The sequence below is a fragment of the Leptodactylus fuscus genome, chromosome 10 (assembly GCF_031893055.1).
Source record: "Leptodactylus fuscus isolate aLepFus1 chromosome 10, aLepFus1.hap2, whole genome shotgun sequence".
In the NCBI taxonomy this organism is placed as follows: Eukaryota; Metazoa; Chordata; class Amphibia; order Anura; family Leptodactylidae; genus Leptodactylus; species Leptodactylus fuscus.
This window is the reverse complement of record NC_134274.1, coordinates 3,077,903-3,094,625: the sequence shown is the minus strand read 5'-3', so window position 1 is coordinate 3,094,625 and position 16,723 is coordinate 3,077,903. Positions and strand designations below refer to the sequence as shown.

Sequence of the window (16,723 nt, the reverse complement as noted above, 5' to 3'; positions counted from 1 at the left end):
TGGAATAGGCTGCCACGGGAGGTGGTGGGCGCTCCATCAATGGAAATCTTCAAGCGGAATCTGGAGAAACATATAGCTGGGATGATTTAGGAAAACCTGCACTCGCAGGGGGTTGGACCCGATGGCCCTTGAGGCCCCTTCCAACTCTACCATAAGAAAAAAAAAATAAGAAAGGTTGCGGAAGCACGGCCGGCAATAAGCACATGGTCGAGGGCAATTGGGCATACATAGGTAAAATAGGGATGTTCAAGATCCAAAACTGGGTGGGACCAAGGTTTGTAAGCAGCGCCTCTTTCTAGGCTGGACCTGCCAAATTTTCCAGGGTTGTGTTTGACAATTCAGGCCAGTTGGCAACTGTGACCACGGTTTTTCTTTCTTTGACTTGATATTGAATATTGCAGACTCAGGTATCACACCAGGCACTAATAGCTTTCATATATATTTGTTTCACTTTCTGTCTTTTTAATGGCTGCTCATTTGGATATGTTTAGCAATATGGTTAGAACAACAGATTGGAGATAAAAATTCAATCATCTCTTCTATGATCCTTTAATGTAATCCCCCAAGTCTCTAGCAGATCTACTAACGTGCCCTTTAATCTAATAATAAATCAACAATTTGCCGTGTTAACCCACCAGTCATTAAGAGATGGTATTGCATGAACTTAAGCATTTAGAGCCTAAAAAAAGAACTGTACCCATTGATGAAAATGATCCTTTGACTTGTGTCCCTGGCCTATGTTATTTCATCTGTAGCAGTCGAATTTGATATATAGTTGACACTGGTTTGCATAGCTGTTGTGTAAGGAAATTGCCCTGCAATGACCTTGCCTTGTAGCTTTGCTTTACAGAGTTTTCTTACATGTTTGCTCCATGTATAAATTACTTTGCATGACTTCACTTGGCAATAGTAATTCATACGCACATGTGTCAAAGATATATATCAGATGGTGCAGAGACGCAACACGATATGCCCAAGTTATAACTATATATGTCCCTCTTCTGCACTTTTTCTGTCATGGACATAGAAATGGGACTTTGCCATCTACATAAACTTCTTCAGGTAGCAAATGGTACTCGATACATTGTGGTTAGTGGATATTTGTGTTGGAAAAAATGTCCTGGGAATAATTCCAGATCTATCTCTTTCTAATCATGAGCTAACGCTATCAATATCAGTGTGGGCAGACAGGCAGGTCCTGTCAGCACGGATGGCAGCTAGCTTTACTTTAGGCCACTGAAACCTGGATTATTAGACAGCAAAACCTGACGATCCTGCAACAAACAGTTGGGAGTTCTTATACATATCATGAGACTCTATACTTAAGTAATATTAACTAATTTAATAGATGATAAACTGATCATAATCTAGTGATCAGTAACTAATAACCTCTTGTTTTATCGCAGACTTACATTTTAAAATGTTACCTTTTTTTTTTTATAGCAAATCTGCATAGAAATAATTGTACTGAACGTTTTGCCCACCATGTGTCTAGGATTTTAGAAAAAATATATTATTTCACCCCCTCCGTCCCCCATGAACGGCATCACTCTACTTGGTCTGTGTCTGGTATGGCATACTCATTTGGTGAAAGTATTCCTCCTTCAGGTGCTTGAGATACAATAGCTCATGTGGTTATACAGATGCAAATAAATTAGGAATGTGCTATTAAGGCTAAGTTCACATCTGCGTTGGGTGCGTGTCAGCGCAGATCTGTCATAAATCATCAGATGAAAAAGTGCTGCAAAAAAACACACCCAGTGCAGGTGTGAACGTAGCCTAAATCATTTCCAAACCATTTGTGTACATCAAATCTAAATATATGACATTTACAAAGTGCAACTAATTATATAACAATAATAATAATAGATTTGTAACATTGTATCACTCCATATGTATCTGTCCCAATAACAGGAGCAGGACTGGGACAGTGGAAGTGATTTGGAAGGCGAAAGCTGGTACCCAACTAACATGGAGGAACTTGTGACAGTAGATGAAGTTGGTGAGGAAGATCTTATTGTAGAACCAGACATTACAGAACTTGAAGAAATTGTTCCTGTTGTCTCTAAGGACAGTGAGGATTGTATTCAGATGTGTGCACTTGATATTGAGACTGTGAAATTACAATGTCAGTTTAGCCAAAGAGCCCGGAGTGAGAGCTCGTCTGTGGCAATGAGTTGTACATCACTTAGAGGAAGTGCAAGCCCTGACAGCAGCTGCTGCGAGCCAGTCACAGATGTGCCCCAAGTCAATGTGAATTCTAAGGATAATAAGTGCGATGAACTGGAAGAAAATGACAAAAGTCCTAGTACACTCCTCAGACAAGAACCTGCCAGAGAACATATAGGGGACTTTATGGATTCAGAAACCCCTGGGTATATAGATAAGAGCAGTTCAGATCTGTACAAGACATTGGACTCTCCTGCAGACAGTATTATGCTGGACGGACACACCCAAAAGGAAAGGCGAAATAAAAGAGAGTGGGAACTTTCCATTTCAGGTAAGTTACATAATAGGTGATGTATTTAGATTATTCTCATGATTATATAGTGATTTTTCTGTGGTCTTTATATCTATCTTTTATATGTAAATATAACAGAGCTCAGTGGTTAGTACTGTAGACTTGGAGCACTGGAGCCCTGGGTTCAAATCTTGGTAAGGATGACATCTGCAAGGAGTTTGTATGTTCTCCCCTTGTTTGGTGGGTTTCCTCCGGGTACTCTGGTTTTCTCCCACACTCCAAAGCCATCCTGATAGGGAATGTAGACTGTGAGCCTTATATGGGACAGTGACTGACAATATCTGCAGAATATGACGGCGATATACAAGTAAGAGAAATAAATATTTAATATCTTCTTTGAGATGAATACTCCCCATCCCCCAGACCATTTCTGACTACAAGTTTGGATGGTTATGTCGTACTAAACGTACTGCAGAACCCTCCAAACCTTAGTGGTTACTGGGGCTGGGTTAGAAGGTTCCTGCATTCATGGTCGTATCCACTGGAAAGTGATATAGACAAAAGACGTCATCACTAAGACGGTTCAAGAAGATCTATAAAACAATTTCCCTGGGGTCACCATTTTCTGACATCCATAACTTTTTTACAGTTTACTAGACAGAGCAGTGTCAGGGCTCTTTATTTGCAGGGCAGTTGCAGTTTTTATTGGTACCAATTTTCGATATGTACGCACCAGAAAGTTCTGGAGCATTTCTACGCTGTGTGTCACAAATAAGGCCACGCTCCAGTCTTCTGGCACAAATTACACTAACATTCTGGCACATTTTCCTTGATAAATTTCCCCCATTATGTTTGTATACTCCGGACTTATATGTACATGGGGATACCTAACAGCTTGTTACATTATGCAATTTTTACATGAAAAAGTGGAATAAATACTTTTTTATTTTAAGAGTATGGGAATTTCTGGACGTGATGATAAACTAACGTGATTTTTGTCATTATTTTTATGTGTGATCTATGATAAGAGGGTGATTTACTTTTTAAGTTTATTAAAACTTGTTTTTAAGCTTTCCTAGGGAGCTTCAACCTGTGACAAGTAAATTGCTTATACTGTAGACTGTAATACTACTGTATTACAGTCTATGGTGAAATCACAATATTACTATTGAGCCCTGACACAGGCAAAGCTCAATAGTAATATACCACCTGCAGGCTTGGGAGCATTCAGAAGGCTGCTAAAGCATCAGAGGAACCTGCAATCTCCCTGTGGCATTTAGATGTCATACACACAATATCTAAGGGGTGAATCTGCTAGAACTCTGATTCATGCAGAAAGTGCTCAGTCCTGGCTGTATAATACGGTGTGTACCAGCTTACTGCATTGCAGTGCCATACTCCCATACTCTTATAATGCTTTATTAATTATGTACTCTGTGACACATAACGGTACAGTGCTGAGCGGGACGGGTCAAGAATAACATTTTAATGTCTTGAAAATCTATGTCCTTGCTTGAAACTGTAATGAAGAGCAGTGTAAAATTATTTTACCATCGCAGGTTTCCCTAACACGTGTAAGCATATATAAAACTATAGAACAGCAGCAGCTGCAGTCGCTGATCATTTCTTGCAGATTAAATTGCTACTACTGTACATACATAAAATGTGAAAGCATTTAAAGCTCCACTTAAAGCTCCAATGCATATCCATGTGCCAGCCTATAAGTGACACATGAGCTGAGTTGTGAGGGATGATTTGTTTGGGTCCTTGCACTGTAGACAGAGGTGTAGACAGGCTTTTTATCCCCTCGAGTAAAGATGTGGCCAACTTTTTATTTGTAATCTCTCAGTGACAAAAAGTAACTACACTTAAAATAGATTTTTTTGTTTAGCATACTGAAGATTCTGAAATGACAGTAAGACCACGTTCATACCCCCTCCCTCTAAATCCTGACTGCACCCTGGGCACATGACCTACTAATGGACAGAGGCCAAGACGGTGCCCTTTTTGTGGTATCAAAAAGTCAACAATGCTTTTCTATTCAGAGGAAAAAAATAAAACAAAGCTGGTGTGTGTCTAAGTACCGTAGTAGCATACATCAGAGCCTTCTGCTGCAGGCAAAGAAATCTCTAAATAACCTCCCCCCTCCCCCCAAAAAAAAACAAAAAACAAATAGTCAAATAAAAATGAAACAACGACTGCCCGCTCCTCTCTGTTGTGCGTTACAACAGGTTCTCATAGAGCTGGGCAATTAATAAAAAAAAAAAAAAAAAAATCAATGTCAAAAATCAGCTCAATTAACGTGAAGTTGCTCAAATCGATTATTCCAATTTTTGTGCATCCATGCCATTTTATCTCACACTGCCATTGGCTAAAGGTTACATCACTAACTATACACAGTCCAATCAACCAAAACTAAAATAGGAAGCGTGGCTTGTAAACTATCAGGGTATGCGTTTAATAAATCGTGATTTTGGTCACAATCTCCCAGCCCTAGGTTCTCGTCCCTTCTTAATATGATTTTGAGGCCCCATTACTAGCTGTATGAGCTTCTATAGGATGTACCGTATGTACTTGATACTTCAGGATTAATAAGAGAAATAACACATCCGGTCACCACCTTGTCCCAGGTCATAGATCAGTTCACAATGACAAGATCACACCAAACAAACTGTATTAGTGAGATAAAGCGGTTCCCAAATGCATGTAATTATTTTTAAGCACTTTTGTGAAAAGTTCCAAAGACTGGCCTTATGTATATCGATTACCCAGTGGTACATAAACTTGTATGCGTGAGTAATGAAAGCTGTGGGATCTATATTAAGTGCAATCAATACCCCCACAGACCACACATTAGGTGTGTCTCTCCCAAACCAGTATTCTTTTCACATTTGCCATCACTGATAGACTGAAGAGAGCAGCTGATTTGCAGTGACATTTCTCTATTTCCGTGTAGTCCGGCCATCACAGTTACATGTGTGCGTTTCACCTCTCTTATAAGTTCTATAAAAAGCTATTCCCTCCTAAAATGTAAGGTCTCGTCACTGAACCTACACAAATATGTTATGAAATGGCAGCATAATATTAACCTAGATATATTATTAGAAATCCTCCTTTAAGCAGTCAGATGGTTTTAATGATGCAGGACTGCCAGGAATATCAGTTCCATGCCCGCGCCCTGTAAATCCATTAGGAAGTGCTGGCTTTTAATATGTCACCCTTCTGTCTGGAGTCTACGGTCAGATAGTTGGTTTGGGTAAATTAAACTTCACTCCTATGTCCTGCATTGGCTTATGTCGTTTGGAATGACAGAATCTCTAAACTTGTTGGGCTGATCTCATAGGTTTTTTTCTGTATTTTGTATATCACAGTCTGAACTAAGCGATTTTTTATCAACAGAAGGGAAATCTCCTGAAGTTCCTGAACTAGAAACCAAGGAAATTGAGTCTTCGCCTTCCTGGGAGCAGGAGGACGTCTTTGCCGAGCTGAGTATCCCCCTCGGTATGTTTGGGGCGCTCTGTCAGTTCAGCTATATTATATATACTATCTGTATACTATACTTTGTACTAAATAGAAATGTTACCTATTAATTGAAGAACTTTGCAATAATAGAAATGTGTTTATTATGAAGCATAAAATGGCAAGGATTGGCTTTATAGTGATTATTAACAAACTTGGACTCTTTTTTAGGTGTAGAATTTGTGGTTCCAAGATCTGGATTTTATTGCAAACTTTGTGGTCTTTTCTATACCAGTGAAGAAGCGGCAAAAACATCTCACTGCAGGAGCCGAGTGCACTACAAAAACCTGCAGGTATTATATTGTTGGCACTATTTATATAAGAATGAGTGGTCTTCTATCTGAGGCTATGGGACTTGTATATCTGCCTAAAGGGGTATTCCAGCAACAAGAAATTACCTCTGTCATCTATATCTAGTCCCACATTCGCATGTATTGTTCTGCTCTTTGTTGCAGATTTTTGGTGCAGATTCTACCAAAAAAAAAAAAAAATAATAATCTGATTTTGGCCAAAAAGTGTGCTTGCTAAAGTCTTTGTATGGTTGTTAAAATTTATACCTTAGAAAACCCCTTTAGGCAAAGGCAAAATAAATAAATAAATAATAATGATAATACAGAAAAAAACAGCAAACATTCGTTGGAAAAAGCAACTTTATCTGCTTTTCTGGTGCATTTTGCATGTCTATAAGGAATATATGTTTGCAGGACAAATTGTTCTTTGCGTTGGTAGCATTTAATATTGTGTATGATGTATTGGGAAGCTGGAAAACAGTTGTGGTTTTTTGGCTTTTTTTAAAACAATTTATCCCTTTAAAAGAAAAATCCAAAACTTTGCAAAAAAAATAAAACATTTTTGGAGTCGCCATATTCTGATAACAGTAACTTTTTTATATTTCCATGTACAGGGATACATAAGGCGTCTTTATATTGTACTTTTTAGTAAATGTCTGATGTTTTGATCACTTATTTAAATTTTTATGTGAGGCAAAAAAACTGTTTAGCTCTTTTGATTTTTTTCCTGTTACATCAGTTGGTGTTTGTAGACCGGGTGTTTTCAGACAGGGGATGTATGATTTGTTGATTTTTGATTTATTTTTATTTCAAATCTAGGGAAAGGAGGTTGAAATGAAAATGTATTTATTTATTTAAAATATGTTTAAAAGCTTTTCTTTTTCTTAAATTATTTTATTACCCCCTCCTAGGGGACTTGGACCTGCAATCTTTTGATTACATGTCCCATACACTAGCTGTATTACTGTGACCGGCCTGGTAGCCTTCATTAGGCTCCTGGCTGCCATAGGAACATGACGGCTCCCACGATCTCGTTGCGCAAGAGCCATTCTGCTATGGTAAAGGTACAGGGCCGCTGGACTTATTTTAATTTTGGGGTGGAATCACAAACAGTATTGCCAGCGATCAGAGTCCAGTAGCTATATCTGCTGCTCTTCAGAGCGACTGCCATCTTTAAAGACACAGCATCTGTTGTACTATTACAGTAGATGTCAGGAAGAGGTTCATCTAGGCGTATATCTGTAGTTTATGTGTTGGAGTTCTAATTCTGGATGTTTTACACATAATTCTAAGCTTTGTTTTTTTCTTTTAACCCCCCTGTGTTTTTCACAGGGTTTTTTCCGCAATGTTTGCATGAGATTACATTAAATTTCAATCACGTTGCTGGGACTGTAAACACACTGTTTCTGCAATGTACAGCCTTCACCTTACAGAGAGTCTATCAGAAAATCACTATCAGACTACTTAGGGTGCATTCAGACTACGTAACGCCGGGCGTGTATGAGAGCCGTACACGCCGGCATTACGGCAGACTGCCGAACACTTCCCATTCACTTCAATGGGAGCGCTCGTAACAGGGTGCATCACACTGAGTAAACGCTAGCTTATTTTGTAGAGTAAAATTACACTTGTAAATTTTGCTATTCCATTGACTTCAATGACATTTTACAGGCGTATTTTTTACAGGCGTATTTTTTACAGGCGTATTTTTACACTTGTAAAAAAATATCATTGAAGTCAATGGGATAGCAAAATTTACAAGTGTAATTTTACTCTACAAAATAAGCTAGCGTTTACTCAGTGTGAATGCACCCTTATTCTGCATTGCAGCTCCATCTTCAAGTAAATTGGTATTTTATTCTTTTGTAAATTAGGGGTAAAGGGCTTTAGGGGCATTTCTTTTCCTGCTGGGGCTAGGGGGTATTTCTATGTATTTGCACACGTGTGACAAAGGCGCCCAATACAAATCTACTTGTTTATACTCTTGGATACATTCTGGGAATGGGAAATAAATAAAAAATAACATTTCTATTATAACATTACTACATTTCTAATTTTTGGACTAAACACCTACATTAACTGTGTACATGAGATATTATTTCATTTCTAGTTTTATATATCTCTCCTTTAAATAAAGTCCATATTTCTGCTCTGTGGGCAAATTATTTTGAAATACCATCCTGATAACTTTACATCGAGGCCTGCCAGTGACCAGCAGCTGGTGTGAAGGGAGCAGTCAATGAAAGCCTCTCATCACCGCTCCGTCAGCACTGGGTGAACAGACCTCCTGGAGACCCTTCCTTTATGGAGCCCCATGTCTATCAGCCCCACAGCAGAAACTGCACATTACAGTCATGGCAATTCCAGACCCCTCCTGTGTCTATATTACATTCCTATAAAATACAAGATCATACAATATAAGGTGCGCTTTTGTTTCTAGTGATCGTTTCTGATAAGTATGACATGACCACAGATACTTAAGAGTTGAGTAGTCTTAAAGGGGTTTTCCTATAAATAAAACCATATTTAAATTTGCAGACAATTAAAAGTTAAACATTTTACAGTCACTGCAAAGTAGGTGGGATTATAGCGAATCACAATGCAGAAAAATATACTTCCAAAACCGTCAGGAAACCTCTGCGGACTTTCTGGAAAAAACACAATGTGTTTCCGCTGCAGTTTTTCCTGCATTCCTTTTCCGCTGCAGCCGCTACTTGGTGCCTTAGCCTTATAGTGTCACTGCAACTTCGAGCTTCCACCAGTGCACTCTGCAAGGTCAAATACTAAAGCAAAGGGATAACCCTTATACATAGCTCCTAATAATTAGGAGTGTGTACGCCATCTTTAGGCCGGGGCTGCACATCGCGAACACGCAGTGTTTTGGGCATGGTGGAAAAGCCGCCACAAAAATGCTGTGTTTTACATTAACTGCAAAGTGGGTGAGATTCTGGTAAATCCCATTCACAAATTGCAAAATCAAATCTGCAGCAGATAATGCTTCCATGTCAAAAAATGTTTTTTTTTTGTAAATCGCAGTATGTTAATTTTATTTACGGAAATCCTGTGAAGAACGCTGCATAAAAAACTGTTATGCGTTTGCACCGCAGTCTTTTCCACATTGTTTTTTTGGCAGCAATTCACTGTGTGGGGCCTTATCCTTAGGCCCCTCGTTGTGGAAACAGCTCTTATTGTTGCACATTTTGCATTATTCTGAGTTATTGATGTCCTAGCCTTTGGTGTGTATTTGTTGTGTACTACACAGAGCTGTGCTTTCAGTTTTATTCTTCATGTTAGTTCTGGCATCTGCTGAGAAAGCTGATCACACGTCAGCCTTAGGATAGGTCATCAATATTAGATCAGAAGGGGTCTATCTCATCTACATCTATAACCAGGAAAATACCTTTAAAAATTTTATAGAGAAAGTTATTCAATGTTCACATATTGAATCCTATGGCAATTCTTCAGTGTTCTGCAGGTTCTCTGCAGTCAAAGGTGAACAAACTTATCATTTAATACATTTGAGTAATTTGTATTATGCTACCTATAGTACACCTACATTTTGCAGGGTGTAACAGTAAGGTCAAGCCGCTCTTCACTGACTAGAGGCCTGATCCCCTATCATTTGATGCAGGGACGTAACTTTACCGCCCATTATAAAGAACATCCAGATGCTCTTGGTGAAGATACTGTGAAAGCGACGCGCCGTGTTAAGCAAAATACCAGCAAAGATTATTATGTAATCTAATTTTGGTTAGCAGTATAGATTACTTTATCACATTAACCGCTAGATGGATTGGGATGTTCCAGGCAGTTTAGTGCTCGCTTTGTGTCGTTAAAAAGGCAAATGGCTGGCACAGTTATACTGAAAGATATATGATATCACTGGCAGAAAGCTTTTTGTATTCCCACAGGCTCATCCTCTAGTGATACACTCGATTAGCCCGAGGCAGTCCTGATATCCCACCTTCTGAAATGTTGTTTCTCATTAAATCCATAAGCCCAGTGCTAGTGAGACTGTAGACAGATGCTTTCACTTGAAAGGTTTAAGTAGTTGACATTAGCTGGGCTTTGCCCCAGAAAGGGATGTTACAAGACAGTTGGCGTACTTGTCATTTTTAATAGGTTTCTGCTCTTTGCTGTCATTATCCCTTGGTAATATACGAGGCTCAGAGTAGCAGACGACATCAGCGGCCAACAGCTAAACTGAGCACACATATATCACGGTGACATCAGAGGGGTTGGCTGTTTCCTTTTACACACTATGCTGTCATCTGAAAGGCATTAGTACCTCTGTGTCAGTTCAGGAGGCACGCAAAGGCTTTTTACTGAATTAGGATATCACGCCTTGTACACAGATTATTGCTTCACCTTATGGAATTCCATATGCAGATATTTTATATTAAAAGTCACATATACTCCTTTATGACAAGGATTTGTGAATGGCAGGACTGGAGCTGGGACTGGTAATAGGTTTGATATAGTACTGGGTGGATATTACAGTATAAATGTAAATAATAGGCTTATTGCTCAGATTTACACTATATAAACTACAGTCACTGAAAAAGTACTAAGGCAGGGTTTACACGACCGTTGGATTCAGTTATAAAAGTGTCCATATAAAAAACAAAACAAAACAAAAACGGTGGTAAAACTTCTTACCAGTAGGTACAGAGTAAGGAGGGCGCTACTTAAATGGCCGCAACCCTTTGTTTATTTAGTCACGGGTCTTATCTGTATACATAGCTAGGACTGGTACTACAGTGTGTCCCAATCACAATCCATAGAGGAAGGATCCTAAGAGATCAAACACTGATGGCCTATACTATGGACAAGCCACCAATGTAGCACCTTATGATGAAATATATAAGTGGATTATAACATTTGAATGTTTTTGCTTTTCCCACAGAGTTATTTATCAAAGCTGGCTCAAGAAGGTCCAGATATGAATGACAAAGAAACTTCTGTTTCACATGAGGATGTTGGGATCGTTCCTCAGTTTCAGAAAAGCAAACCCTGAAGAACTGGCCTAGTTGCCTGGTGATGAAGACTCATTGCTGTGGCCTGTATGGACATTACAGAGCAACACAATTCATATGAATTGCGAAATCATTCTGGAAATAAGAAGAAAAGTCGCGGATGAGGGATGTGATGTGCATGTCAGCTTCTTAAAGTGCCTTGTGGAGAACAAGACCAAGTAATAACTCCAACATGCTGGCGGCGAAGCATCAGTCACGTTCAGTGTAACACAGGTTTCATAGGCATTATCGGGTTATGAAGTATAGAAGGTTATTATTTGTATGTACTCGGGAACGTAAAATGAAACCAGGCCCAAGACCGACACTGGCTATTTTTCCTTGCCCTTATGATACCTTCTGCAGGGTCTAATTTAAGAAATACAAGTTGTCTCAAGGAAAAGTAAATTATCCTTTGACTATTAGATCAAAACGTTAAACATAAAAGAGAAAAATCATAGATGAAGCTTTAGTCTGTACAATGGGTGACTTTACCTGTTGATATCAGCATAGTGCCTTACATAAATTGGCTTTCAGCCCCTGCGTGCCTTTGTAAATTTGCATATTTTACCATGGAGAATATTTTATAAAAATTCAGATTTTCTCAGGGATTTTTTTTTCTTACAGAATTTAAATTCATCCAGATTATAATGTATTATTATGACCAGTACCTCAGAGCAAACATACCTGAGGAGTGATGTCAAATGAATTCTGGCGTTTCAATGTGAATAGAAATGACATGAACCTACTCCTACTCCACATATTGCTGTCACTGTTAACAGATTCTCAGTAATGTGGCAGTATAACGCACTGTTTACTGTTGTTATTAGTTCTTAGAATAAGTTTTTCTAAAATGTATTTATATTTATAACTTAAAGCCCTTAAATCGTTCAAGTAACATAACATGGCCCTGATATATAGTAACATACATGGTAAGGCCTAAATATATAGTACATACAATGCACCCCAGTAAGGTCCCTCTCTATTTATGAAAAGATTATTGTAATAAATTAATATATTCTAGATAAAGATGTTTTTAGGGAGGGGGTGCAGACGCAGCAGGCACATCCAGGCCTCAGTCATATAGGACAGCACTCAGATTATAATATATAATTATATACAGTATAGGGGAGGTCGGGCCCTGTTACAGATTTTTGCATTGGTGCCCTAGAGCAACAGGTTGCAAATCTCTGTGGATTATGTCAATACTGTAGAAATGAGGGGAAAATAAGAAATAAGGTAAATGATAATATTTTTAAAGAGAAGCCATTTTATTTAAACATTTTTTTCCCCTTTGTCTTGTTTATATATATATGTAAAGATAACTGATAAATGTTGTAGTTTCACTCGCAGGCTATTCCCACATTCACAAGTCTAGATAAGCAGTTTCAGGTTGAAAAAAGGAAAAGGTAAACCGGTGACCATAACAAAAAAAAAAAAGCCCACATTATTCAGTGGCACAGAAGAAAACAAATGAAGTACGGTATGTCATTTTGTAGCTGGTCCTCTTTCAATCTAGTGAAAAGCTCACCCCGGAGGGGGTTATTATTATTATCATAGGGGTCTACCACCTCCATAAGCACATTAAAATTCTACTGCCTCATTGTTATATATGTCACTTTTGTAGATTAGGAGAAAAACAATCTTGAAGTCTTATTCACATGAAGCATTTGGTGCACTGGGGTCAGACTTTTTGCCCTGGGAGCACTGCTTTTGCTGCTCAAGTAAGATGGGTGACATAGTAGTGGCAGGATCACCTGTCACTGCATGGGGTGGAGCAGGCAGAAGATGGTAAGGGTCTGCCTGACAAGTGCAGTGCTCCTGGGACCTGAAGGCTGCCCCCAATGCACCAATTGCCTTATTTGTTGTTATCCTCCAAGCGTACAAATGTGGCATACATAACAAAGGTATATTGCTTATAACTGTAATGTGCTCTGAGACACGGTGGTGACAGCTGAATATTCTTGGGGAGGTGGTAGACTCCTTCTACGAGCTTCACATGAAAAAGACACTGACTCATGAGGACAACACTTTCTCTGAAGAAAGTTATCAGAGTCCAGAATTCTGGCTGGAAATACATTCACTGCAAGGGAAATGTAATATTACATGTTACTTAAATGAGGCTGGGTCCCTGACAGCAGAAGCTGGGTTTACTTCACCTTGACTCATATAATATGTATATACACACACACATAAATACACGACCCTTATTCTTACCCAGTAAACAGAACATAAACCTGAATTCACACACACTGCGCATAGGGTAACCAGCTTATCTATATTTCAGGCACATCATGAACGCCTTGGCCTGCTCCACACTAACTAGTACTTCACCTTTAGTGCCAGTAACAATGATCTTCTACAAAGACATAATCTGTGTTCTTTAGTATTTCGCACACTTCCTCAAATGACTTTAAAGAGGTTGTTTAACTCATTTTTATTTTTGACATATCCTCAGGTTAAGGCCATCAATAAGAGATTAGTGGGGGTCCAACACCAAGGAACCCGCTAATCAGTTGTTTAAAGTAGCCATCATGTTCATATGTCTCGCCATGACCTCTTCACATCACATACTGTTTTACAGCAGCTGTGCAATGACATTGCAGCCTCGTCCCATTCACTTCTATGGGACAAGGTTGTCATTACATCACAAGCCCGCTATAAACCAGACCGTGTGCAATGCAAACAGTGTATGTCAATGTGCACAGCTGATCAGTGGGGTTCCCAAGTGTCAGACCCTCACTCTTTTGATACTGATGACACATCATGAGGATTGGTCATCAATAAAAATGTGATGGACAACCCCTTTAATCCACCATTTTAGCATGACCTATACAAATACATAACTATACCAATATATAACTGACAGATAGGAAATGGATGAAACACAATCGGGCCAGTAGAGATTTCTAATGAGTTGTTTCCAAACCAATAATCTGCTTTTTAACACTTAACACAGCTCATGTCTAGTCTTATACCACATTCACATGTCAGTATTTAGCATCATGTTTGTAAGCAAAACCCAGGAGATCAGGTGCAAACTTTTCTACTAAGAGATATTTTTTCACTTATAGGATCCACTCCTAGTTTTGGTTTACAAATACTGAATCAAACTACTGAACAGATTCTCAGCATGTGTGAATGGGTGTGTAAAGTTCAGGCCACTTCACATACACTCAGCTTTGCCATGTAAATTATTTCATGATTTAGTTCCTAAGGACAATCCTTAGCATTCCTTCCCTGCAAATAAAGATAATCTCACTTCTGATATGTACATGTCAGCCTATCCAGGGCACTGTATAGTGTTCTGTTATGCTCACTGGTCAATATGTATATACGATATTACACTTTTAACAAGCTTTATAACTTTGCTATCCTATTTATAATGTGAATTTTAACTTTTTACTATTTTAAACCATCCGGTTCACCAATAATTTGAAAAGCAAAATACAAAGAATATTTCTATAAATTTTCTATTTTTGTGTTTCTATAATTTATAGCTCAGAGTGTTAGTATTTATTATAGGTAGAGCAGCACTGGTATGAGCAGTCATGTAGACTACTGCCCAGCTTCTGACACAGGGAGTGTCCTTACTAATAGCAATATCAGAAAGATTAAGACAAAGAGAACCTAATATTACCACATACATGTCTAAAGGAAAACCTCTGCATATATGATTTGGAACATTTAAAGGGGTTGTGCAGGACTTCATAAACATGGCTGCTTTCTTCTTTTTAGGAAGTGACACATGGTCATGATGTGCCTCAGTCTCATTCATTTTAATGGGATAGAGATGTTGCATTGCCATGTGACCACCGGACATGATGTCACTTCCTAAGAAGAAGAAAGCAGCCATGTTATTGAATCCTGCAAAACCCCTTTAAGTTCAATTTTCTATAATTGCCACTAGGAGGCGATCTGTGTATATAGGTAAGACCCCCTTCTGGCATAAATACAAAATGTGTGACCTCCTCCTAATGCTGGCTACAGCTATACGAGTTTAGACTGTAAATGGATAAAATAATCTGTTAATTTAAGCAATCTGATATAAGAATATCTAATGTATTACTGACTCAGAATCAACAACCAGTATATTGAAAATGCCTCACAGTTAAAGTGGTTATCCGATTTGTAAGATTGATAGTGTATCGTACGGATAGGCCATTAATATTAGATGTACAGGGTTATGACACCCAGGGTCCCCACAGATCACCGGTACCGAGTCAGTGCAGGAGTGGTGCCCATTGAAGTCTTTGGTGCAGCGCTGCAGTACTTGCCACTACAGTTTGTACAGTGAGTGAGCGGCGCAGCTTTCTGGTGCTGCCTCAATACTAATAATCTATAGGGATCCCAGGTGCCAGACCCTGGCACATCTAATATCGATGGCCTATCCTAAGGATAAACCATTAATCTTAGAAATCTGGTGCTGAATCCTAAACCTGGAGCAGCTTTAGGCCGAGGCCCCATGTGGCGTAAATGCTGCAGCAAAAAATTCAGCTTTACAGTCCCTGCAATTGCAGAAAAATACAGAAATTATGAGATTTTCAAAACTGTTGTGTACCGTAATTATACCATGTAAAATACCATACTTTTGTGTCTGTCCAAAAAAACGGAGAGCAATCAATCCGATTAATATAAGTAATAACATCCAGTGTTACACATTCTGCAATTGTCTAATATACTCTGATGTATGCAATGATTACCTTCAGTGCCTTTGCTTTTTGTTTACATCCATAGGCTGAAACCTCCGATAGAACTTATACCATTCAGAGATGTGGCTTACATATAATGTACCTAGTCAAAACAATCCTAAGAGCTAGACAAAGCAGCAGGCCCTATCCCTCCTGGTCTGTGTTTACCACACGGTATCAGTATTCTGTAGGTAAGAGATATTAGACTGTAGTCCAGACTGTTTAGCTCTTAGACCCGGTTCACATCTGCGTTTGGGATTCCATTCGGGAGATCCACTTGGGGACCCCCCTTCCCCCAAACGGAAACCTATATGCATAGAAAGCATAGAAAAGCCGTTACCTAGGACAACATGTGGACCCCATAGACTATAATGAGGACCGTGTGGTTTCCGCACAAAATATGCGGGAAGAAAAGTACTACACACACATATATCCTAACGTAGAAAAAAAATCTTTTATAAACCCATCAAACTTTTTGTTTGTTTTTCTTTACATTTGACAGATTAAAGAATGAGCCAAAGTTGTATTGTAAATGGAGGCCTAATAATGGATATTGGTACTATGGACACCAGGGGGCACTGTGTCACTAAAATATGCCTTGTTTTTCACAACTTGCAAAGAGGTCTGACCTTACAAAAGGTACAGTAATTCAGAAGCAGAAGCCTGCATACAATAAAAAAAGATCCAGCTGAAAAGATCCCAATCTGAAATCTCAGTGTTTTGCTGCTATAGTGGACAAAGTCTGGTTTG

At 38.9% G+C, this 16,723-nt stretch overlaps 1 protein-coding gene across 1 annotated transcript in view; it reads left to right on the top strand.

Annotated features, from left to right (window-relative positions):
- Positions 1 to 15,249, top strand: part of RBM20 (RNA binding motif protein 20) — a 126,336-nt gene extending 111,087 nt beyond the window's left edge. Inside the window, exons 11-14 of the mRNA XM_075258699.1 lie at positions 1,915 to 2,500; positions 5,861 to 5,962; positions 6,152 to 6,273; positions 11,177 to 15,249. Coding sequence (XP_075114800.1) covers positions 1,915 to 2,500; positions 5,861 to 5,962; positions 6,152 to 6,273; positions 11,177 to 11,287 — 921 coding nt within the window. The 3' untranslated portion in view covers positions 11,288 to 15,249. The remainder of the gene's footprint in view (positions 1 to 1,914; positions 2,501 to 5,860; positions 5,963 to 6,151; positions 6,274 to 11,176) is intronic.
- Positions 15,250 to 16,723: the final 1,474 nt, after the last annotated feature.